The sequence below is a fragment of the Vitis vinifera genome, chromosome 5, assembly GCF_030704535.1.
Source record: "Vitis vinifera cultivar Pinot Noir 40024 chromosome 5, ASM3070453v1".
Classification (NCBI taxonomy): Eukaryota; Viridiplantae; Streptophyta; class Magnoliopsida; order Vitales; family Vitaceae; genus Vitis; species Vitis vinifera.
In genome coordinates, this window is record NC_081809.1 from 3,643,301 (window position 1) to 3,668,323 (window position 25,023).

At 35.0% G+C, this 25,023-nt stretch overlaps 3 protein-coding genes and 1 non-coding gene across 5 annotated transcripts; 3 read left to right on the plus strand and 1 right to left on the minus strand.

Annotated features, from left to right (window-relative positions):
* Positions 1-545: 545 nt before the first annotated feature.
* On the plus strand, positions 546-11,232 carry LOC100247694 (probable serine/threonine-protein phosphatase 2A regulatory subunit B'' subunit TON2). The gene is made up of 12 exons (XM_002275157.5): positions 546-918; positions 1,943-2,034; positions 2,449-2,511; positions 2,778-2,876; positions 4,165-4,323; positions 5,780-5,851; positions 6,003-6,135; positions 7,094-7,158; positions 8,368-8,443; positions 8,865-8,966; positions 10,209-10,401; positions 10,762-11,232. Exons 1-12 carry the CDS (start codon positions 780-782, stop codon positions 10,997-10,999), a joined length of 1,431 nt encoding a protein of 476 aa, XP_002275193.1. The 5' UTR covers positions 546-779; the 3' UTR covers positions 11,000-11,232.
* Positions 10,520-10,639, plus strand: LOC132253872 (small nucleolar RNA snoR104). Its single transcript, XR_009465786.1, has one exon. It is a non-coding gene; the product is annotated as a small nucleolar RNA snoR104 (small nucleolar RNA).
* Positions 11,233-11,521: 289 nt separating the features above from the next.
* LOC100259613 (uncharacterized) lies at positions 11,522-15,455 on the minus strand. Of its 2 annotated transcripts, none has more exons than XM_010651469.3 (5): positions 14,802-15,455; positions 14,340-14,468; positions 14,125-14,182; positions 13,293-13,540; positions 11,522-12,546 (listed from the first exon to the last, which is right to left on the minus strand). In XM_010651469.3, exons 1-5 carry the CDS (start codon positions 15,170-15,172, stop codon positions 12,477-12,479), a joined length of 876 nt encoding a protein of 291 aa, XP_010649771.1. In that variant the 5' UTR covers positions 15,173-15,455; the 3' UTR covers positions 11,522-12,476. The 2 variants fall into 2 exon arrangements, with proteins under 2 accessions (XP_010649771.1, XP_002276564.1); XM_002276528.4 differs by having other exon boundaries at positions 14,340-14,477.
* A 250-nt stretch (positions 15,456-15,705) lies between these two features.
* Positions 15,706-25,001, plus strand: LOC100242558 (anaphase-promoting complex subunit 7). Its single transcript, XM_002275274.5, has 18 exons — positions 15,706-15,878; positions 15,964-16,032; positions 16,148-16,198; positions 16,636-16,770; positions 16,905-16,967; positions 17,202-17,317; positions 17,422-17,506; positions 18,020-18,079; positions 18,710-18,755; positions 20,468-20,541; positions 21,470-21,520; positions 21,613-21,813; positions 21,893-21,937; positions 22,094-22,187; positions 22,351-22,496; positions 23,903-24,132; positions 24,338-24,398; positions 24,598-25,001. The coding sequence occupies exons 1-18, from the start codon at positions 15,810-15,812 to the stop codon at positions 24,682-24,684; spliced, it is 1,683 nt and encodes a 560-aa protein (XP_002275310.1). The 5' UTR covers positions 15,706-15,809; the 3' UTR covers positions 24,685-25,001.
* Positions 25,002-25,023: the final 22 nt, after the last annotated feature.

A 25,023-nucleotide genomic window follows, 5' to 3' on the forward strand; every position in this document is an offset into this window, starting at 1 on the left:
ATTTAAATATCATTCAAGTTTTGTTTAACAAGGAATTTATATAAATGTATTGACGGACGATAGTCGAATTGTCACGTCAAAAAGTCATAAGATTAACTTAAATACCACGATTTATTTATAGGGTTATAATTTATTTAATTCATTTAAAGTTTAGAATCTAGCTATGTTTTGATAATGAATAAATTTTAAAAATTAAAATAAATAATTATGAGAATAATTGTACCATATATGGTTTGATTGTATCATAATCATGGGATGATTAAATTCAAAGCAAACCATAGTCAATATAATATGATGAATTAAATAGGTCAAAATGGGATGTGCTTGCATTGAAGGCTTCAATTCAAAAACTACCCATTAATAAATGATATTAAATGATTAATTTCAGCCGAAATTCGTTAATTACGAATTTTAATCAAACTGTTTTTTATTTTTGTTTTTTTTATTTTATTTTATAATATTGTGGGTCTTTGGATTCAAAAATCACTGGGCAAAAAGGATATTTTCCAAAGAAATGTGGGGACCTCCTGTTATTTTGACAAATATCAGGGTGTATGTTTACAATTTACTCAAACTTTACCCTTCAATGCTAGCAGAAAAGCCCCTGTTCGAATCCGGAGTGTCCGTACACGCCCATGGATGAGGGCGCATGGCTAGGGTTTTTTAATCATTAATGTCTCTGGTTCTAGGGTTTTTTTTTTTCCAAAACGGTGTCGTATCTGAAGGCTAAACACGAGACTCGTCCGAGGTGATTCGGTTTCGAAGAATAGTGACTCGCCATGTACAGTGGGTCCAGCGATGGCGAAGGCCACGAAGCCCCGCCGCGGAAGATCCCGCCGGCGTCGTCGATGCTGTGGGTCCGGAACCTTCGCCGGTTCATCGGATCCGGTACCGGACTCGGATCCGAAGCACTGATGGGTCTGTATCTTCTTTCATTTATCTGTAATTACGTAATTAATGTCTAATTACTCGTTACTCATTTGAAAATTGTTCGATTGTTCGTGTTTGAAACTAATGGTATGCAATATTGGACCTCATTGCTGTGATCGTTGTGAATGGCTGGACTGAATTTGAAATGTAATTTTGGAATTTTAGAAGTCTTAATTGTAAGTAAAATATTGCAAGTAAAATATTTTTTATGTGTATTGGAGAATTTCTTTCGTTTGGTTGATTGGAAATGCAGGAAGTAGAATTTGAATCTTAGGGTTTTTGTGTGACGGCTTTGAGTTTTTCTTTTCCCATGCTTTATATGCAGAAAAACAAAATGCTGGTGGTTTTTATTTTGTTTCCTTTTATTTTATTTTATTTTATTTTGTTTCCTCCAATGGCATTTTGAGGTGGTCAAGGCTGTTGAAGATTTTCGGTTGTGGATGGTGATGACTTGGTAGCCATTGTTGGTCAAATGGTAATGTGGATCTGATGTTGTGTATTTTTTGACAATTCCCTCCAGTAATCCCTTGTGAAGGTTTATTGCTTTACAGAACCATTTGACTAAGTACTCATTTATGCTATTGTGGATCCCAAGGAAATAACCATGGTTTAGCGGATGAAGTATAGGTTTTTTTTTGTTTTTTTTGAAAAGGGTTTGAGTGGAGATTAGGTTACATGTTGTTCTGTTACTATGTGAATCAAGGACTTTGGCTGCATGAATCTCTCCTGTTAGGTAACAGTATAGTTCTATAACCGTGACTCCTCACCTCTTACTTATAAACTGTAAGACTCGTATATGACTTGTGATAAAACCCCGTTTTCATGATGACCAGTGAACCACAATTGAGTTTTGTTATTCTGGAAAAGAAGAGTCCTGCATCTCAATTAAAAAAGCACCCTGTAGATCTGTCCCCTCTTCTTGATTGATGACTTAGAAGGTTTTTATGTTAATTTGTTGTTAATTGTTGGTTCTTACTTACATTTCATTTGCCTACATTACTGTTCTTTTTAGAACTTGAGACGAAAAGAATCTTGCTTGATATTTTTAAAGAGAAGCAACAAAAGAGTGCTGAAGCTGGCTCAATCCCAAGTTTCTATAAAAAGGTGAGGGTTACAATTGCTTGCTTGAAACTTCAATTAAAAGATTATGCATTACTATTGATATAGGGCATGACTAAATATGAGAGTTTCTTAGCCATGGATTGAATCCCTATCAGTGAATCCTAGATTTTGAATTATAAATATAGTCTACATACAAAAAGCTAATGAGAGAATTCCCTGACTACTTTTGGAATTTCAACTATTTCCTTTTATGACAGTTTATCTTTTTTCTTTATGCATATTTTATTTTGATTTTCTTTTAATCATGTTCTGGCATTGGTTTGCAATGTAAGATAATTTTCCTCCAGAACAGTAGAAATTTAACTATTTTTCTGTTCTGATAATTTGTCCTTTTTGCTCCTTATTCATACTCTAACTTAAGACCTCTATCTGTTTTCTTGTTTTCCCATGGTCTAGAAACCTGAAGAAGGGTCCATCAGTCACCGGGTCCAGAGGCTGGCAAAATATCGTTTTTTAAGGGTATGGTTTGCATCTACTGCCAGGTTTGCTGATTTATATTAGTTTTAATCATTTAAGCATTTCGTAAATGCACTTTTGGCATCTGAAACTCCTACCCTAGTTTGTGTCTCTTTGACCTACAAATGATATAACTTAAAAATTTTTGGTCACTGGTTGATATAAGCATCAATATGGTTGCCATAGTGTAGTTGATCATTTGACCATTTGATTGTTAGTTTAATTTGGTTTTAACAGTATCTGACTCAAGTTATATCTTCCTTGTGCAGAAACAATCTGATCTTTTATTAAATGCTGATGATTTAGATGCAATGTGGGTTTGCTTAAGAGAAAATTGTGTGATTGATGATGCCACAAATGCTGAAAAGGTCTTAGCTTCTATCTCGATCTATTTTATGCAACATCAAATAATATTAACATTTTTCATACAAATCCAGCTTTTATTCAAATATTTCAACTCAATTGTGATTCTCTAATTGATTTTTCTCTAAAGGTTATTCCATATTAATATTTTAGATATTGTTGGGCAATATATGTAGTTATCTGGTAATTTCTTGATTCAAACATGGTTTTGTTGTACGGTGTTTCATGTGGTAGATTGGCCTTTTTCTTTTCCTTTTTTATAGAGTAGAGATGTTCGTCTTTTTATAAATATTTTTTATGCCACTGATTACTCACTATCTAACATCTAATTAAAGTTAATTTATATAATCACAAATTTAGAGTATTTTTCGTATTTCAGAAAGAAACTACCATGTATTATGATTTAATACATTTCTGCTGTTTAATGACATTCATTAGAGGCTGTAAAAATGTGGATTATAAATTATTTTCATGTCGATATAAATACTTATTTTAGTCGAGAATTCTGGATTGCTTGCTAGCTGCATGGATTTCTTATTTTTGTGTTCCTCTCTCTCTTTAGGCCTTTGGCGCCTTGTATATACCGTGTATCTTTTGTGCGCCCATTGGTAGGCGCTTTTAATACAATTTTTCTTTACCTATCAAAAACCAAAAAAAAAATCTAGTTTTCAATCATGGTTGATCAAATTCCTTCAGAAGGTCAGGGCTATGACTGATAGTAGAAATGGAAATTGTTTCTTCAGAATTACAATGAAAACAATGGCCATGTTAATTTTTAGATCATTTTTAATTGCTAAAAATGTTTGTTGAACAAACAATTTTCCTAAAAACTTGAGCTTGTAGGATCTAGACTCATAATGTATATCATGCACTCTAACATCCTTCTTCACATGTAGCCTCCATTTTTGAGCTTACATGTGAGCTTAATAAATTGGGTAAATAAACATGCAATGGTAAGGTTTGAACAATTGACCTCCCATTAAACAAGGCTTTGATACCATGTTAAACAACCAATTTTCCTAAAAGTTTAAGCTTGTATTATTTGGACTCACAATGTATATCATGCACTTGATCAAATTTTATTTTAATGTTTCCCAAAAATGATCCATTTCCAGGATATGTTTTCAAAATCATTTCTCATTTCTGCTACCAATGGGCACTTAACTTTATGTAATATAATTTTCTGCCCTTTTTTTTTCCTTATTTTTATTTTTTGTATTCCATAATTTATAGCATTGTAGCTTCTCTTGATCTTGTTGTGATGCTAATAATATCTTGATTGCCATTTTATAGATGAATTATGAAGATTTTTGCCACATTGCCTCTGTTTGTACGGAGCAAATAGGCCCTAAGTGTCGACGCTTTTTCAGTCCTTCCAATTTCATGAAGTTTGAGAAAGATGAGTCTGGAAGAATTGCCATTCTGCCCTTTTACCTTTATGTGATGCGCACAGTGAGTCTTGCTCTTCTATGCTGAAGAAAATCACAGCCATTTATGATGAGAATTTTCTTTTTGCTTTCGTACTAGAAGTAAAACATATATATTAAATTATTTAGGTATTGTTTGGATACACTTTTTGTTTTCTGTTTTCAAAAACAGAAAATGATCTTGTTTATATAATGCAAGAACTCTTTAAGGTTTACTTTAAAAAAAATAATGACTTTTAGAAATTGTTTAAAAAAAATTGAGGTATTAAAATTTTTTTATTACCTCAAGTTTAAAAAAATTTAAAAGTAATTTTTAAGACACAAGGTAAATTCATATTATTAATATAAGAATTACTATATTTTATATAGAAGTTATTACTATCTTAGTCTTTCAGTTGAAGTTATTTTTTTTCCTTTTTTTGGCAGATCTTAGATTCTACTGATGTTACCAATACTATTTGATTTTCTTGTGTGTGTTCATATATGTGTTGTTTGAATGTGGTCATGCTATAAAGTCAATGCCCTAAAATTGTTGGCCAATAAGCTTTGTGAATAATGCTTACAAGGTCCTGTCCAACTTTCTAGTGAACAGGATGAACTGGGTTTTTCTGTATAAGCTTGTCCATCTAGATTTCCAAATATTCTTCTTGCAAGTAAGTCTACTTACATAAAAAGGAGATGTGAGGTGCCCATGGCTATACTTCAGGTTTTTGAAGTCTTCACTTGGGCATGGATAAAAGAGCCTTCTATCTTTTGTCGTTAAGGTTGGCATTTGTGTGTGTGTGTGTGTGTGTGCACGCATGTGTTTTTTTGGGGGTGGGGAGGTGGGTTGAGATTACTGTGCATAGGGGTTCTTAAGGTCGATTGATTGAGTTTCTTGGGGATGGGTGGTCCAAATTGGTGCATCATGTTTAAAGTTAATGTTCGTCTATCAAAAAAAAAATGTTTAAAGCTAATGTTCAGTTCTGTGGAATTCTGCTTTAGTAGAACTGATTTGTTGAAAAAGTCTTGATGCCTTAGACATGCAGTGCCTGGTGATGGAAGGGGTCAAAGTTTCAGAGGACATTATTGCACTTCATTCTGGTTGTTTGACAGGAAATAAATAGCATGATTTTTCATAAAACAAGTCTTCATTTTTTAATGTATTTGGGAGGCTAGCTTTGCCTACTGGTTGCTGGTTGGTGGTCAATAGGATTTTCTGGGAGTTCTGATTTTAGATTTTCTCTTAGGATTTGTGCATTTTTGCAAATCTTTTTAGAACTTTGGCTTATTGCCTTTTTCTTTTTCTTTTTTCTTTTTAAAAAAAGAAAAATAAGGAGAAGAAGAAAAATCTTTCTGCTTTTTTTGGTTGCTTATCTTTTACATCTTCCATAACAATATTCTTTATTTTCTTTTTCTTATTTATGAAAAATTCAAGCATCATTGGAGCCAAATATAGTTATCTTTCTGAAATCACTGACTCCCTTCTTATTATTGTCTAGGTTTCACTTACACAGGCCAGAATTGATATGAGTGAGCTTGATGAGGATTCTGATGGCTTCCTTCAACCCCATGTATGTACTTTTACACTTTTAGGCTCTCAATCTTCCTAAATGGGACACTGGTTCTTCTTCTGTAATATGATCTTAATATAAAATGTTTCCATGCCAACTTATGCTGCACTGTTTTCTTATATATGAAATTTGTATTTATTTTTATTTTCAGGAAATGGAGGCCTATATACGAGGACTTATTCCCAATCTGGCACAACTACGGGATATGCCTGCAGCCTTTGTTCAAATGTACTGCCGCATTGCTGCGCACAAATTCTTCTTCTTTTGTGATCCTCATAGACGAGGTTTGCCATGATTAAGTTTTAGTTGTATCCTATTCCAATGACTTGCTAACATATTCAAGATGTGTCCTTGTTATAGCACTTTTTATATATTCTTGTTTGCCTATCAAAAAAAAAAAGTTGTAGTAGAGTAGGTTTCCATAGTATTTTAATTCCTATATTCATATTGTTATATTAAAAAGAAAATCTATATTTATTGCAATATTGACCGGTACACTGTTTTTTCCTGTAGTTGTTTATTTTCCTCAATCTCATTATATTCTACTTCCCTGACACTCTTTAGGTTTTCATTAGATCTCCTGCCATAAGAACTGTCTTTTTTTTTTTGATAGGTAAATTTTTGTCCCATTGGGACTAGAACCTCAAACCTTCTACAAACTCTTCCAACCTTTTATCCCTTGAGCCCAACCTCAAGGACTTTATAAGTAAATTCCCTTTTGATAGCAAAAGTGAATTGGAATCTGAACTGATTTGAACTTCTAAAAGACTGGAAGGGAAATGATGGCAAATTTCCACTTGTGTATTTAGTAGAGAAGTGTGAGTTGAGGATGGAGGATATGGTGATGCTTAGTGTTGGTGGAAGAGAACTCATGAAATTTTCTGCTTTCCTTTTGGAAGGTGGAGTGGAGTTGGTATATTACATTTCAACATCAAGGGGGTTTAGGTGTGAATAATTTCCTTCTGAAATTTACTGCAGTTTTTGTCTTCAAGCACTGCTTGCTTTGATTCCTATCAAATTGATTGTCTATCATTGAGCCTTTTTTTGTTAGGTAAAGAAAGGAATTACCAAAAAACACCTAACAAAAGAAGGTGGCTGCACCCCAAATACACAGAGGGGCTATTATTTGGCCTTATCTGACCTATTGAAGATGATTTTCCTCTTTGATATTCTTAGGCATGTGAAATGTTCTTTATTTCATCTTCAGGTGTCAAAAGTATTAACACTTTGTTTTGCTTACAGGAAAAGCCTGCATAAAGAAGGTGTTGCTTAGTAACTGTCTCCAGGAATTAATGGAACTGCACCAGGTATTTTTTATGTGAATATTTTCTTGCTTTATCACCAACAATCTTCAGTTAGAAAATGTTAATGTTTTAGACTGTTTCCAGCTGTCATTAATGTATTGTTTCATCACTTTAATAGTGTTCTTGTCCCTGTTATTTTGTGGGATCATATTGACTGACTGAATGTCTATTCTGTGTGAAAATTGCATACCAATTTTTAGTTCTCTTGTTTTTTTACCTCTTAGAGAAAAGTCCTGAATGACTGGCACACTCACCTTGGTTGCTAAGTGACTGGTGCATTCACCTTTGTTGCTATGCAGGCCCTAATATTTCATTTGTTTTGTTATGAATGCTTAATCTAGCCATGAAAGAGAAAGGTGTTATTATTACCAGAGCTGTATTTTTTTTTTCTTCAGCAGTTTGAGGCAGATCATGGGGCATCAACAAGTGAAAACTGTGGAGGCAGCCAAAACAGCTTTGGCAATTACAGTCACCACTGTGACCCTAACACAGACACCCACACACACAAAAAATAACTCATAAGGGCTTAATACTCTGTTGTTTCAATTTAAGGTGTTTTTTTAGCTTCAGAGCTGTTTCTGTGAGGCTAATTAAACTGGGAATATCAAGTCCGTGTTTGTCTACTTTGAAACCTGTTAAAAAAATACTGGCAGAATATGTTTAATTTGTTATATTAGTAATCTTCTTCAACTGGTAAAATTTTCTTGAAGATTTGGCAGAAGTTGTTTTCAACATTTCTTTACAAGAACAATTTCGTGCTCTTTATCTCATCTGGTTCCTTCAAACCCCAACCCTCTCCTACCCGGTGGGGCAAAATGCTTAGTAGAAATGATGAAATTACTATCTTTTTGGCTGTGGCAACAAGGCAAGAACTGTTGTGGGCTTACTTCTCTTCACACGACAAAGGAATAGAAAAAACAACTTGTGGCTGATCTTTTAAGAAAAATTACCATTAAATGAATGGAAACGGTATATAGTGGAGAAGAAACCACTGAAAATTTGTTTTCTTTCATGTTTGATGACTGAAAAAATAATAACTTTCTTGAAAATTATTTGTATAGAGTAGATGCCAATCTTATTGACCTAGGCTAGTTTTCTATTTTGTTTTATCTGATCCAAGAAGTGTGAGTCTTGATTTGGAGCTGACCTTATGTATTTTGAATTTGTTGTTGTTTGTTTTCCTTTAATTCCTTTTTCCTTTTCTGATATTAGGAAAGTGAGGAAGAAGTCACTGATACCGAGCAAGCTGAAAACTGGTTCTCTTTGACATCTGCCCAACGAATATGTGGTGGGTGCTTTGGATTTCTGTGTTTCATATATTTAGTCTCCCAGTCTCTTTTTTCCTCAATTCCTGCTGTTGTTGGATTGACTATATTAGGTTCCTTCAAATTAGACAATGCTTGTCATATGCAAGTTTAATGCATTTGTTTGATGGGTTTAGTCTCACTGAAGATATATTTCAGTTATGGTTTATTTGTTTATTTATTTTGATCAGAAACAGATATTTATTAAAATGGATTAGAAGCACCAGTGAAGGATGAGAAATCCTTCCCAAATTTACATCTGATAAAAAACAGAGGTTGAGAAACCTTCTCCAATATACATGAGACAATACATAGAAAAGTGACTCAATATTCCTTGTGGTTAGCAATCTATAACAACTGTCATTGTCATTGGTGTAGCTGACTGCACTCTTGCTCTTTCTGCAGATATGTTTCTTGCACTCGATAAAGATATGAATGGAACATTGAGCAAGCAAGAGCTTCGAGAATATGCAGATGGAACATTAACTGAAATTTTCATTGAGAGAGGTAACTATCCATGCATGCCACAAACCATGGTTGCCACATTCTTTGGAGTTGATTCAGTTATTTGCCATTGCTCATGCATTCATTGCAGTCTATCTGTTGCATTTTTTTAATTTGATTTTTCAGTAGTTGCCCTCTGTTGAAAAGCACTTTAATTGCTTAGAGAGCTCTTTTGTTTTGCTATCAATGGAGACACGGGTTTTGATTGCTTCTGTTTCTTTATCTGTCAATATAACTAGGTTATTCAAGATAAAATAAAACTTTGGAAACAGTGAGCTGTATAAAAGTTATACTAATGGCACTGCACAGATGCTTCTCTTGTTCATTTATTTTTTCAATGGATTATAGAAACTATGAACCATTTCCTGTGCTAATCCATCCCTACATAACCTGTCCTGGGTTGTTTTCCATAGGAATTGGAATGTGACCTTAGTAGACAAATCATTTATCCTAATGGAGTTCAAGCTCACTAGCAACATGGCTTTGCATGCTGTCTTCTAAGCTGAAAATTAATGCTATTTACAATATAAAAAATAAAAAATTGAGCCAGCCTTCTATAATTATTTGTTTGATCAAGTGTTCTCATAGTAAAATATTTTCTTTTTAATTGGACTAGTGAGAAAGAGGTTGCTTTGCTGTTTTTCTTATGCTAAGCACAGAAATGTTATCACAGAATGAAGTAACCAATTGAATATCAGTTGATGTCGTCTCATTCTTAACTTCATTCTTATTCTTATGGATGGTGCATTCTGCTCTCTCTCTCCCCCTCCCTCCCTCCTTCCCAGTGATAATCCTTCCATCATCTATTACTGTTCTGTGACCTCCTCTTTTCTTACTTGATTTGTTTGTATTTTCTATTTTATCTGCAGCAATATTCCGTCGCTTTTATGACATTTTCTTCATATGATTAAACTAGGAGCTACTAGTTTATTATGTTCTGCATTTCATTTAAAAATGAATCTGTTTGGTTTCCTTAGGTTATAAAATGACCTAGTTATACCCCAAACTTGACCAGTCTTAAGGATTTTAAAAAATGACATATTTACTTCTTCTGGACATGATACTCTGAGGCCGGCTTTAATATTCTGCAGCAGTTTTCTTCTCAAGGATGGATTTGCATATCAAATTTCATTTCTATGGATGTCCAAACTCTGTGCCAGTGCATTACTTCATGCCATGTTTTATGTGTCAGTGCATTTTGTTTTGATCACCTTTGATTCTTTGAGTTTGTTCTGCTTCCAATAGCATTTGATGAGCACGTTCGTCGTGGCAAAAGTGGAGGGGGTAATGCTCGGGAGATGGATTTTGAAAGTTTTCTTGATTTTGTTCTGGCCCTCGAAAATAAAGACACGCCAGAAGGTTTAACATATTTGTTTCGGTGCCTCGATCTTCATGGACGGGGATACCTCACAACAGCAGATATTCACACGCTTTTCAGGTGAGACACTGTCTGAAATTCAACTTCTGACTAAGGAGGAGGTTTGTCAAAAAGAACACATACTTATCCATCATCTTATTAACCATGCCCGGTTTTAGCAAAATATGGAAGCAAAGAAGGGGAGCATCCTAAAGCTGAGATGTTACCTGATACAATCTTCCTACAAAAAAAACATCTGGATTTTCGTGCTTGTTGTTTCTAAGCAAGCTCTACAAGCCTCAAGTTACCAGAGACATGAGTCCTAATTTGAGAATCTTATTCAATACATTTGGAACCTTGGGTTAGCATGTTGCAGTTTTCAGTGATAACCTCTTCATATAAATTGACTGACTGAAATTTTTTGTACTGGATATGAAACAGGGATGTACACCAGAAATGGATTGAGGGAGGCAATTATGAACTATGTATTGAGGATGTTAGGGATGAAATTTGGGATATGGTGAAGCCAGCTGATGAGCTAAGAATTACATTGGCTGATCTACTAGCTTGTAAACAGGGTGGAACTGTTGCCAGCATGCTAATTGATGTGCGTGGGTTCTGGGCGCATGACAATAGAGAAAATCTTCTCCAAGAAGAGGAAGAGCCAGAAGAAGAATGAAAGGCATGAGATACTTTAGGAGGCTAGGAGCTGCCCTTTGTACTAACATCAAATTTAGTGTAATTTGTGGGATTGTATCTTTACCTAATGGAATGTTTTCTGAATCGCTGGTTTTTTTGTGAGGACTGAGGAGAATTGGGCGTGTGTATCCATCTCTAATGTTAAATGTTAAAGAATTGTAGATTTGACAAGTGCTTCGGCTTGAGAATTAAAGGCTTCCATGATTCCAGACCTGCAGAATATGTTTCTAATATCCATGCATGGATCAATGCAACTATTTAGTAAACACGAAAACAAAGGGCCTTTTTTTTCTTTCTAACTTTTAACTACTGTCCAAAATAATTTGACACTATTTAGAATAAAAAACTATCTTCTAACTTAGGAGCATAATTGATGAATTTTTTTACTAAAATTAATTTTTTGCAGGTATTCTACATGGAGAATATTTTGAAAACTTTTAAATTATACACAAATTTTAAATTATACGTAAGTGTACAGCTACATGGTAACAACTATATCAGATGCAGCAGAATTGTTTTTTATTTATTTATATATATATATATATATTATAACCCATCTTAATTTCACTGCATCATTCCTGCACGCGTGAATGTTTGGCACGGCTAAATGCAATCTTGTGAACCACAAATACAACATTGAGATTGCTAAGGGATTGATGACAGAAAAAGAAAAACATGATTTTTCCTGCAGCACAACAATTCCCACCCATGAGATCTTATCTACCAGATTTGGGGTCTCAAAGCAGCCTGTAAGCAGAGATACTGATGATTAGAATCATTTTGGCATATGACATTTGCCTTGTTCTCCCACATCTAAACTGCGCTCAGGACCTGCAGTAATCCAAAGGTTGAGCTTGTGCATGCAAAGATACAAATATTACTGATTAATTCTGTTTGATAAGAAGGGTTAAATGCCCTTATAAAATTGAGAAGATCCAATAATATGTGATCTCCAGCTCGGGATAACACCTTTGGCCTGCCTGAATTGGTCATTCTTGAAGAGCTGCCAACTCCACGGAAGCTGCTGAATATGCGCTCTGCTGAATGAGCACCCTGCTAACAGGGAATCATCCTTCCTGCTACTTTGCTGATGAATATATATCCACTTTAATTATTTCCATCAACCTTGATAAGATCTTCATTCGACCCATCATCTAGGGCACTTCAACCACGTTAGTAAACTCCAAATTTCATGCTAGGCATATGCACCTCACCCCCCTCCCTCTTAAGCTAAAGATAGATCAGCTGATTACTCAAAACTGATGAACAGCTCTTGTTAAAACCTCAAGAACACTAGTGCAACATTCATACAAAAGTATGAACTCTCCACTCAATGAGACAGGTTTCAATACTGAGACAGGCAAAGCACATGAAACCTTAAGGTGCCATTGATGCCAGCATAGCACCCTGGATGCCATGAACAAACAAAGAGATGCAGGGAATTCTTTCTTCTACACTTAACCCGATGGTTCATATTTAACCACTGCATCATACGTTTCCATGTTAAATGTGCTGTCTGCAAAACAACTGAAGAACATTTAAGAGGAAAAAAAATAAATTAGAAAATGACAATAATAAGCAAGCCAAAAATATTCTTACCAAATAAAGAAGATAAAAAAAAGGAAGCATAGTAGTGGTAGATAATGTAAATAAAGTGTTGTTACATTCTACAGTCTTTTGTATTAGCATCCTAAATATCATTCATAAGACACCAGAAGCCTCAACTAGATATACTAAAAGGAACAGCCAGTGTCCAGAGGAAACCAGAGGTTTAATTACATTTGCATGTGCCTCTATCGATAAATTGATCCCAGCAACACAACTACCTATCCCCCAAAAGATCTGTGGCTTTAGATGCATAATCTTTTGATAACCAACGATGCTAGCCTACATTGCCCTACATTTGCCATATTGTACATCCTCTTTTCCCAAATTTTATAGTTAGTATATGGGTCAAATGCAGTTTTTTCGGTGAAAATTTTGAACAAATAACCAGCAGAACCAAAACATATTAACATTACAAATTGTTCATTCAGGTGAGAAGCCATTATTCTACATCTCACTTTTCCTCATCCCCACTGCCACTCGAGAGAGGACTAATTCAGTGGAAATGGCATGCAGGAATTGTGAAATTTAGGTCACCCCCCACTGCCACCCCAGAGAGGGCTAGTTCCATCTAAATGGCATGCAGGAGCCATGGAATTTAAGTCACAACCACATAAAATGCCGAACATATCCAACACTAGATGGTCTAAATTTTACTATTTATGTACCTAAGTTCATGCCAAAATGTATTAGTCTGGTTGTGCAGAAAAGATCGCAGAGGTGCTAGAAAGTCATCTTCACCACCAAGATATCCTAAAGGAGTGTTCTCTTCAAGGCTTGAGACAAAAAGCGAGGTTGCAACATGAACAATAACAGCTGCATCTGGATCATGAAGAATAGCATGCAGCTCTCTTTGAATCCATGGTTCAATCCTCTGCAGTATTCTTTCTTTGGCACTGCTATTTCCTGATATATTCTGAAAGTAAAAAGAACAAGAGCGAAAATAAGATGGCAACCAAGTCATTCAACTGAAGTCATTTCCTCTTTCCTGAATGCAAACATGAATAATTCAGTAAAGCCTTATGTCAACCATTGAAAATTAGCTACAATATCCATAGAATGTGTAGGACATTAAACCTTTGGGCAAAACATAAATAACATTTCTCAAACGCTAGAAATGCATGGAAACTCACCCCCAGAGAGGGGAAGAGTCACCATTCCATGCTGTCTAGCCTTTAATCCGCCCAAAAAGAATTAACAGCAACTCATTCCAATTGATAATCAGAAACTTCTAGAAATGTTTCGAAAACAATATTCTTGCCCTGTTCTGAACATTGAAATAATTTGAGGAAATTATAATTTCAATATTCCCATATGGTGAATTTGTAAGATGGAGCCATCACCAAAATGATAAGGACAAAATAAAATGACGCATTTTGGGTTCATTTTCTTAAATGAACATATACCATTGGAGTGCTAGCAAAACCTATAACTTCATTTCAAGATATATGAAAAAATAAAGAGACAGAATGATTGTATGGTTGAGACCAGTAAGCATACCTGTTTAAGACGATTCCTGGGAGAAAAAGGAACAGCCTGCATACCTTGGCTGTATATGCTACAGAAAATTAATAGTCTCATGTCAAATTATCAAGTACATTTTTTATCTTCAAATCTTCCATAAATGAATACATTGAATAGAAAGTCTAATGTAGATAAACACGACCACAATTTTTGAGGAAGGCAATTTGAAATTATAGGTCCTCATGCAGTACCTGGCACGCCACTGAAGAATTCTTTCAGCAACAACATCAGAAGGCAAAGATCCTGGCCTACCAAAAGATCGCCGCCATGGCAACGGCCTTGTTCTCCTGCTATCACTGTTTGATTCATCCCAATATCTTCTGAGAACCCTAAAATAAATAGAAACTCAAAATCTGAATACAAAATAGATAACCAATTGAAACTCTACCCCTTATTTGGTTGCCAAGAAATTAAAAAAAAAAAAAAAATCGTTTATCATCAAAACCAAACGAAATAACAGAACAAAAGAAAAGATAAAATACTTAACCAGAACATATAATTTGTTTGGCTGCTGAGAAAGCATCTCAAACGAAAAAGAAATTTGGAACAATATAAATTTTAGAATAGTTAAGAGTTAAGTGTTAACGCTCTTTTAATTTCTCCTCAGACAAACATAGCGTAACCAAACAGATAGCCTAAAGATCAAACATCACCTTCGGCCGGCATTTCCACCTCCAAAATTGACCGTTCCACCCTCCGCGAGAGGCCGCAACTTCTCCTTAAGAAAGGTTTGAGAAGAGAGGCTAATGCGGTAGAACAGAGAATCGAAGTGAGCATTGCAGAGAGGGCATTTCCTCTTCAAATCACTCCACCTCCGAATGCATCGGAAGCAGTAGGCATGAAGACAGGCGGTGATAACCGCCGCTCTCCGATCAACCACGTGGCTCAAGCATATCGGACACGACTTCCCTTCGATTGCCGGCGCCATCACCTTCTTCACGAATTTGCCTCGACTCATCCGCGACGACGACGACGACGACGACAACGATGACGACGATGATGTTCGGGGAGACGACGCTTCCATCGTTCGTTCCAGATTAACGGTTGGTCGCAGCGTAGCTGTTGTAAGGCCGACTACAGAGGAGCTAAAACTTGAAAGGCGATTTGTATATGGACCTAAGGCCCAACCCTTTGTCTTGGGCCGCTTTCATTTGGGTTATGTTGTTGATCAAAAGCCCTTTTTCTATGAACCAAATTGCTTCCTTCAATCTCAATTTATCTCACACGTATCAATGACATGTCTAATATTATAAACCACAAAGTGCAGTTATGTTTGAAAAAAAAAAAAAAAAAAAAAAAAAAAATAATAATAATAATATTTCAATTGCTTTGAATGAATGGTTTTAATATGAAATCGATTATGAATTACATTTTAAATATATATATTTTAAATAATCGGTCTAATCAATCAAGTATATTTTAAATGAATTACAAATGTTAAATGAATGGTTTTAATCGGTCTAAATCAATCAATTTTCAAATATATATATTTTAAATAATTTTGAATTTTTAAATATAAAATTAAAAGAATAAAAGTTAATTTAAAAGACGTATAATAAAAGGCAAAGAGCGAGTATTTTTGGGTGTTCAAAAAGAGAGCGGGGTTGGGGTTTCAGTGTGAAGAACACACAACCCACTGCAAGTCTGCAAGCTCTCCGGCCATGGATGTTCCCAGAGATCAAGTCACAACCCTCATGGAGCACGGCCTCTACACTTCTGCTCAGATGCTTGTACTATCTACTTCTTCTTTCTGCCCTTTATCATTCCCCCATTTTTCAAACTTACGTTCACTTTTATTTCTTCATGATCGCCCAGGGTTGTTTTCTTGTTTCTTCCTCTGCTGTTAATCCCGAAACCAGTCCCCACATCAAGGCTGAAAGCTTGGTCTGTCTTCATTTTCTTTTCTCAATTGTTGTTTTAATTTTTGCAATTCATGCATCTGGGTTTCTTCTTTTGTTGTAGAATTTGATGGAATGGTTTGATGTTGTATCCGATGCAGGTGCTTCTGGGTGACGCTTTGTTCCGTGAAAGAGAGCATCGGAGAGCAATTGTAAGAGCTCTAATAATTGAATATCTCCTGGGTATTTCATATTTCAAATTGTTGGTTTTGCTGGTCTGGATTCTTTATTTACTATTAGGGGTGCTTGGGAAATTGATACAGTATCAGGCTTAAAAATCTTGGGCTGTTCTCGGATTAGCTCATCTAGGACTTTGCAGTGCAGGACTATATAACTGTGCAGTGCATTCTTTTGCTATAATATGAACTTCATGTTTATGAAATCATGTATTGTGGAAAAATATGGAGAAATTTATTGTGTTTCATTTTAACCTTTTGATAAGTTGGGGATTATTTTCATCCTCATTGTTTGACATTGTTTTCGTTTCATTTGTTATTCATGTGGTTTGTTGAACTTGTATTTGTGCATGATTGACTGGGATTTTTTAGTCGTTTAGTCAAGAATTCTTATCATCATAACTTTCTGACAGCACACATACAAGCAAGCCTTGCAACACTACAAGATTATTCCCAGACAAAATTCAACAACTAGAATTTCATTGTCAACATCAAACAGGTCTTCTTCTCCAAATTCTTTTAACATTTCAGCAATTAACGAAAATGAGGTAGACTGGTTTCATTCCTTGTGTGGTCAGCTCTTTTTTTTTAGGCTTATTTGGAATGCACCAATTATTAATTTTAAAATTCTTTTATAAGGTTAAATAGTTTATCTGGTTCACTGTTTCTTTCTCCATGACAGGTGAAGTTCAAAATTGCATCGTGTCATTGTGCAATAAATGAGAACGTAGCAGCCCTTGCTGAGGTTTTGTTTCATTACTTTTTTCTCAAAATACTTTGGTGCTAAGGAACTTTGATATATCATTATTCATATGATTTGTTAGACGGTTCTTGTTTTTGTTACTGGATGAAGATTAATATTTCATTATGTGGAATTTTTACAATTATGAAGTTTTTCTTTCCAATTTAACTGCTATTGGTTTTATTGATTCTAGTTTCTTTTCATTTGAATGATATGGGTCATTTATTCATTTTACAGATGGAGGGAATTCCAAGCAAAGCAAGAAATTTGCAGATGAACCTATTAATGGGTAAGCTTCATCGAAATTCTAGACAGAATCGTGCTGCTATTGCTTGTTACAAAGAGTGTCTGAGGTTTGTCTAATTGGATTGCCCATTGCCAGAATTCCTTGATCTGATACATTTCTAAATCTTAGATGCTTACTTTTCCTCTTCTTTCTTTGGTGAAATTTTGACAGGCATTGTCCTTATGTCATTGAAGCTATTATTGCTTTAGCTGAATTAGGAGTTACTGCAAAAGATATTCTATCATTGTTTCCTCAGGTTTGTTGGCGAAACCATTTTCATGGAACTAATCAGTTGATTTTTATCGTGTATTTAATCATGCAAATATTATCTATGCCACTTATTTGTTATGAATATTTTATTTGTAAGTCAAAGTTTTGTTGAGTTGAGTTTTCTCTTACACACATGTAAGATCAAAAGGTGGCATATAAGAGTTCAACAGGTTGATGTTCTTACACTATATACAAGAAGTTCCTAAGTTTAATTTGAAGTCTTGAATCATCATTTACTTTGCATGAGCTAAATATTGTAGCTTGTAGCTCATAAATACAGACATTTAACTATTTATTGCTGTGCCATTTTTGTAAGAGAACTTAAATTCTTATTGATAGTTAGAGAATTACTTTCACAGATTTGTCGAGTGTGTGAAAAGATGTTGTTGTGTATTAGGTTTAATATTTCTTCCCTAGGTTGTGGGTCTGCATGGTTTATGGTTTCATGAACTTTTACATTGTTCTGATATCTGTTAATGTTCTTGACTGCTTATTCCAGACACCAAATAGAAGTGGGAGGCCACCATTTGATCATTTTGACTCGAGTCGTTGGCTGCAAGTAAGTGCAAGTTGCAATAAACGAGATTTTGTGATTATTTTTTGTATTGTAGGTATGATTCTTTTGTATGTCAATATTTGTGGCCCCTCTGGAACTAAAGAAATAAGAAGATTTTTGAGGGGTTAGATGTAACATTAGATGATGTTCATCTACATGAAGAATCTGGTTGCTTTCTGGTTTTCATGCATATCCACTTTAGAGAACTCCATTTTTTAGATTACATAGGACTTGGTTCTTCGGCATACCAGTCTAATTTAATCTGAGAGTCGTCAGCATTTACATTGAAACTTCCACATTTGTCAGGTGGAAAGGATAGCCATTTTTTTGCTTACTCTATGTATCCAAGTTCAGCTACTTATATAAGTTAACCGCTATTTTATGTCAAAAGAATCAATTTAATTGCATAATACCTGGTCACTGTCCAATTACAAAATAAGTTTAGGTCCACATGCTTGGTTCTTGGGGAGTGCCTGGCAGTTGCCACATGGGTGCCTAATTTCTCAAAATTGTTTTAATTGCAATTGGAAATTAGTGTTGATATGATTACTCTTAGAGTTGTATTGTTTATTCATGCATTTGTGTTTTTTTTTTTCTACTCCAAATTGTTAATAATTTGTTCTTTCTGTGCAGCGTTATGTTGAAGCACAATGTTGTATTGCTTCAAATGATTACAAAGGTAAGATACTTCTCCTTCCGGTTTTGAGGATATTATTTGCTTCTATATTTTAGCATGAAATTTGAGCAACGCTTGAAAAGGCTATCGAGCCTCAAGGCAACTTCGCAAATAAGCTTTGAAGCTATAGCCTCAATACAGGGTAATTGAGGCTTAAGCCACACAATATTGAGGCTTTAACTTAAGCCTCAACTATTCAAAGGATTTTAATGAATTTAAGGGTTTAAGGCCTTTGTAGGCTTTTAGTATATATTTTATAAAATGTTTAATCTCAATATTCAATGGTTTTAATGGGTTTTGTGCTATTGTCGAGCTTTGGTATAGTTTTTATAAGTTTTATATTCGGTCCAAGGATAAAGTTAGACGTTTTACAAAACAAGGGCTTAGCTTCCTATTTAAGTCTTTAAATGGAGGGTACAAAAAGAGAGCGAGAATAAAAAATAAAGGAGTTGTTAGCTGCTGTAGTGGTTGAACTCATATAATCATTATCTTACTATTAATAGATAAAGGAAAAAAAACCTTGTTGCAATTGATGGATGTAAAAGAAGACTGCATGAATATTAACTCTAATGGGGGCATAATATATTAATTGGATATGATAATGATTACTTGGAGGATCTTAATAGTGACAGTGATGATAGTATAGCAGATTATATGATCAAGCCATGAAGAAGAGTTAGATTTTAGAAGAGAGAAAGAGGAATTGCATCATAAATTATTGACATAACAAACAATTTTGATTTGGTTATTATGAATTTTATTTTATTTTTCTTATTATTCAGTTTTCATAGAATTTTATTAGTATTTTTCAATTTTTTTTATTTGTTCTTTTCTCTATTATTTATTTATTTAAGTTAGTGCTTATGCTTTGTGAGGTTTATGCCCCACCTCAAGGTTTATGCCTTGCCTCATTTAGGCAAAATGCCTCAAGACCACCTTTGGCTTTTTAAAACATTTAATTTGATGGTATTGTCATGGGAGAGTTATACAGGGCTTATGGGTAGTGTTATCTATGCACTATATCACAATATGGAAAAATAGAAAAATGGTACATGGTATGATTTAACTATGGGTATATCAAGGGTATCCAAAAGCCTGAAATGATCATTTTCTTTCCTTTTGGTGGAGATTGGCTCATATTCACACATACATATACCAAGTTTGTCCAAAGGATCATTCTTGTGTTGTCATTTGACACTTCCTGTACATCTCTATGGCATTGTGACCCTGATCTCCAGAGGAATGCTGAAAAGCCTGAAATTGCTATGGTGCTTCTTGGGGGCAGAAACCTAAAACCTTGCCATTCCTCCAAAGATGCACAGACTATAATAAATATAATCTGTCCTCATATACACATTCTGTGTGATGAAATTTACAGAGTCTGAGCTTTATCTATTGTCATAATGGTGCAATGTCACTTTATGTGTCAAACTATTATTGTTCATGCAAAATCACCCTCTAGTTGTGCAAGGGCATTACCATTACTGGTATTCTAACCAAAAGCAAAGGAATGGAAAGGGGAAGCATTAGAAAATAATATTGGGGCTGCGACCTTATCTTTTTTTAGGTTTACAGTAGTTTATTGTTTTGGGTTTTTTCTTGATCCTAGATTTAGTTTACTAATTTTGAACTTTTGTTTGCACTGTCTACTTGAGTTATTATCCATGATAATAATGGTTTTTTCTGTCTTTATGCTGTCTTTTTTATGGAAGCAGGTGGTTTGGAACTCTTCACAGAACTTCTACAACGTTTTCCTAATAATATACACATATTGCTCGAAATTGCAAAGGTTGGGAATAGTCCTAAGGAATCCAAATTCATTCAGTATCCCAAAATTGTACATATGTTGCCACATTGGATTTGCTTGATTGACTAAAAATACCGTGATATGCATTTCAAGTTGAATGGTATTTGCTTTTTGCTTCTCTGCCTATGGAGGAGATTGTCACTTGTGATGATCCTTTGTCACATGTGCTCTTCTAAATGTTTACTTTTCTAAGTTCTAAAGCTTATATAATTCTTGAAATTAAAAGGCGGATCAACCTGGCTTGTAGCATCTGAAGATAAATATCAATCTTCTTTTACAAGTATCGTATGTGTGTATCATTTTCTATACTTCTGCCCCCTTAAATAATACTCATCAAATAGGTCTTTATCTAGTGTATCATATTAAGAGAACCCATCATCCTTGCCCATACAGTAGCCCCACCCCCAATCCAAGTAGAGAATTAAATCCTAGACTTTTCCCCACTGGGGAGCATGATGGTAGTGATACCACTAGTAGTTTGAGAAGGTTCAATTGTCCAAAATGGATTCCTGAGTCCATAAATTTATTGACTTCAAGCTCTTAAAAAGAAACCATAAACAAACCATCCTCTAATCTTTGTGTAACATTAAGCTGTAGGTGCATGCATGCAAATAAAAATTAGTAATATCCCTACCAAAAAGACAAGGACATAAGGCTTAACTGGGTGGAAATTTTATGTGGGATGTGATTGGAGGATGATTAGGAGTAAAACCAGTAAAACCCTTGGAATTCATGGAATTATCAATTATGATGAAAAATGTCTCTGATACATCATGTTTGTATGTTAAATTGATGGCAAAAAGGCTGCCTTCTCATTCTGATAACTGATGTTAAATTTTACATTTGGTTGGTTGGTTTTAGTTCAACCAAAGCATCTGTTTCTGTCTAATTCATAAACAATTTTGTGAAGGTTGAAGCCATTATTGGAAAGAATGATGAGGCCATAATGAATTTTGAAAAGGTAATTTGTAGTTTTAGTTTCTTATGCTAATGCAACTATTCACTTTCTTTGTATGCATACATATAGATATATTTAAAGTGTTGTCTTTACAGGCTCGATCAATTGATCCACATATTATCACTTATATGGATGAGTATGCAATGCTTCTGATGATAAAGTCTGATCATCTAAAGCTGAACAAGTTGGTGCATGATTTGCTGAGTATTGATCCTACAAGGCCTGAAGTTTTTGTGGCTTTGTCTGTGGTGTGGGAGAGGAAAGAAGAGAGAGGTGCCTTGTCTTATGCTGAGAAGGTTAGCCTTTTAATTTGGAGTGTTGTGGATTGTTTCCCTTCTCTAATAATTTATCTCACAATCCCATCTTTGCAACCAGAGTATCCGAATTGATGAGAGGCATATACCAGGTTATATCATGAAGGTACTGGAATAACTTTACACCTGATAAAGACGGGGATGGTTAAATCTTTTTTTTCAAAGTGATGGAATGCATCCATCTATATACATTCTAGATATTTTAATTTCTTATGTTTCTCTTGAGACCCAATGATCATGGGAGTAATTTGTAAATTATCAGGGTAACCTGTATCTATCAATGAATCGGCCAGATGCTGCTGTAGTTGCCTTCAGGGGAGCTCAAGAATTGAAACCTGATCTTCGTTCCTATCAAGGTGTGATTTGTGATGAAAAGTCGTAAGGTTAATTAATTAGCTATTATTTCAGCTTTGCTGTTGACATACTTCTTATTTCTACCATTGGCCCTCAACTAGTTCCTTGCAAACATTTTGTAGAGAATGGAGGCCTTGTATAATTGGGAGCTCATTGTAATTTCAGGTTTGGTTCGTTCTTATTTGGCACTCTCAAAAATCAAAGAGGCTCTTTATGTTGCCAGGGAGGCAATGAAGGCCATGCCTCAATCTGCAAAGGCTTTAAAGTTAGTTGGGGATGTACATGCTAGTAACTCTGGTGGCAGAGAGAAGGTAATATTTGACAACTTATTTCAGAGGCAGAGATTGCCCCCAAATTTGTAACAAAATAGTTTGTCAAATGTTTATTTTGAATGGTTCATACTTCTCTAGAGTACATTGATTAAATATGATATCTAATAGTAATATTGTGCCAAATGTGGTTTTATAATGTCATGAGTTGTCATAAGGTTGCCAAATACCTATTGGATTAATGCAGTTTCCTACAAAAGGGCCTTCTACCCACCTTACTATACCCTTTCATTGCCTAGGAAATTTGCATAGGATTACTCCCTTCTCTGTACTAGTTTAAACTGCATAATCAGTACAGTTGGTTTCCCTGCTTGCATACCATCTTTATCAAGTTTCATGGCAGGTTGAGAGCCTGTCATAAATTTTCTCAGCCGTTTATGATTATCCTTCATCTATGAAGCTGACCAAATATGGTTGGGAGAAGCCTTGCTGGTTCTGGTTTTAGTCTGATGTGTCTGTGTTATATTCTCTCCTCTGATTCAGATTTTTTTTTCTTTCTTTTTCAGTTTTTCTTGAGGGTTGAGTCTACAAATAATGATGCTGGTCAATGGATTTTTCCTTCAATTTTAGTTGCCTCCTTGAAATGCCTAAAAGATTTATTTGAATACAATTTTTTAGGGGCAACTTTATGTTGTTCAAATGCATTGCTAATTGTCTGCTCTGACTAGTGTTTATCTGCTTTAGTGAAATAAGCACCTGTGAGGAAGGTCAATGATTTGTTGGCTTGCCTCTTCAATTTCAAAATCCTCCTTTCCATATAGTGTGGATCATTCTTAACAAAAGCAAAAATGTTCAAACTAGAAAAACAACCAGTGTATGTTCAGTGGCTATCTGCATTTATTTGTTTCATAGCATATCTAACTCTCTCTCTCTGACTCACTCACTCACTCACTCACTCACTCACTCTATCTCTCTCAAGCAAGTGCTCATGCATGAAACCATGGTTTTATGCATTTCTATTGGTGAGTTTCTTTAATTGTTTAATTATTTAATCTGGGAGAATCTCTCACTTTGACGCTCACACATGCATGCTTGCTTGAATACATACACAAATTTTTATGGATGTCTTATGGTGAGGTTTTTTTAATTGGAAGCTAAAGCTCCCTTTTTTGTTTTTTCTGAAGAATTTGATTTAATGAAGATTCATATGTTATAATCTGGTAGTGACATTTCATATAGGTATGCTTCTATTTTCCTGTGCTTATACATTGACGAGCAAGAAAATGTTATATTAATATATTCTATATTGACATGAGGATTAAGATCAATGATATTATGTGCTATCCTCAATGCATTCAGGGGAATACTTGAGTTTAGGTTCAACTATCAGAACCTCTTTCTGGAACTTTACAATGATGTGAATTTGCCCTAAACTTTTGGTTTTGCAGGCAAAAAAGTTCTATGAGTCAGCCCTCAGATTGGAACCTGGTTATCTTGGAGCTGCACTAGCTTTAGCTGAGCTCCATGTCATGGAGGGCCGAACTGGGGATGCTATATCTCTGCTTGAGAGATATCTCAAGGACTGGGCGGATGATTCTCTTCATGTCAAGTTGGCTCAAGTATTTGCTGCTACAAATATGCTGCAAGATGCCTTGTCACATTATCAGTCTGCATTGAGGTTAAACCTTATCCAAGATGTATTTCAATTTTCTGACTTGCTCAACATGTGCAATCCATGCCTGAGTTTTTCCTTTTGGCCTGAATCCAATGCAATATGTTACCATGCCTTCAACAGAAAGTTAAAAACGGAATATTAAAACAAAATGTTTGTTTCTCATGCCCTCACCCTAAATAGGTATTATTGTTCTTTTATTGCATTCTAGGATAAATGCACAGAATGAAGCTGCCAAAAAAGGATTAGAGCGCTTGGAGAAACAGATGAAGGTTTGTTAAACACAATTTTCTCAAGTTTGGCGGTTTCCCACTTTTTTTTTTCTTGAAATATAGTGTTGTAATTAAGTCCCAAAAAATTTAGTAATAATTCAAAGCTTTAAAGAAAACTAAATTGCATTTGCAGATGAATCAAACAATTGGATTGCACCTGGGTCTAAACTGGTGAATTTTTTTTGTTTTATTTGTTTAGGGAGTGGATCCTGATGCACCTGAAGAAGATGAAGAGAATGAAGTTGAGGATGCTGATGGAGACCAGGAAGAGGCAGAGCTTTTGTGAGGAACAGATAAAGGAGGCCTTTGTCAAATTTGACAAAATGAGGGGTACTACACCTTCGTTGATTGCTTTGTTGTGACCACTGCCCCATTGCCATGACAACTACGGCGATTTCCACTCCTCCTGAAAGCTGGGCTATCGATCTCCCTGTCTGCCATATCCACCTTGTCAGAGAATCCAAAACAAGAAATTGTGCTTTTAACATTTTTATCAAAATTTTCATGATGTCATTGAATGCATTGTAAGGAGCAAATAATGGTATCAAGTGATCATCTGATGGATCACTTATTTTTAATCGAAAAGGTACAAAGTTGTTCTTAGTATTTGGGTAAACAATAACTT

What these genes read in the sequence shown, in the direction of transcription:
- LOC100247694 (XM_002275157.5), top strand. Translation starts at nt 780, where the DNA reads ATGTACAGTGGGTCCAGCGATGGCGAAGGCCACGAAGCCCCGCCGCGG. An exon ending in ATGCCACAAATGCTGAAAAG is followed by an intron (nt 2,877 to 4,164) that starts GTCTTAGCTTCT and finishes GCCATTTTATAG; the next exon opens with ATGAATTATGAAGATTTTTG. An exon ending in AATTAATGGAACTGCACCAG is followed by an intron (nt 7,159 to 8,367) that starts GTATTTTTTATG and finishes TTCTGATATTAG; the next exon opens with GAAAGTGAGGAAGAAGTCAC.
- LOC100259613 (XM_002276528.4), bottom strand. Translation starts at nt 15,172, where the DNA reads ATGGAAGCGTCGTCTCCCCGAACATCATCGTCGTCATCGTTGTCGTCG. An exon ending in ATTCTTCAGTGGCGTGCCAG is followed by an intron (nt 14,183 to 14,339) that starts GTACTGCATGAG and finishes AATTTTCTGTAG; the next exon opens with CATATACAGCCAAGGTATGC. An exon ending in ACATTTTGGCATGAACTTAG is followed by an intron (nt 12,547 to 13,292) that starts GTACATAAATAG and finishes AATGTTCTTCAG; the next exon opens with TTGTTTTGCAGACAGCACAT.
- LOC100242558 (XM_002275274.5), top strand. Translation starts at nt 15,810, where the DNA reads ATGGATGTTCCCAGAGATCAAGTCACAACCCTCATGGAGCACGGCCTC. An exon ending in CAGCAATTAACGAAAATGAG is followed by an intron (nt 16,771 to 16,904) that starts GTAGACTGGTTT and finishes TCTCCATGACAG; the next exon opens with GTGAAGTTCAAAATTGCATC. An exon ending in TGTTACAAAGAGTGTCTGAG is followed by an intron (nt 17,318 to 17,421) that starts GTTTGTCTAATT and finishes AAATTTTGACAG; the next exon opens with GCATTGTCCTTATGTCATTG.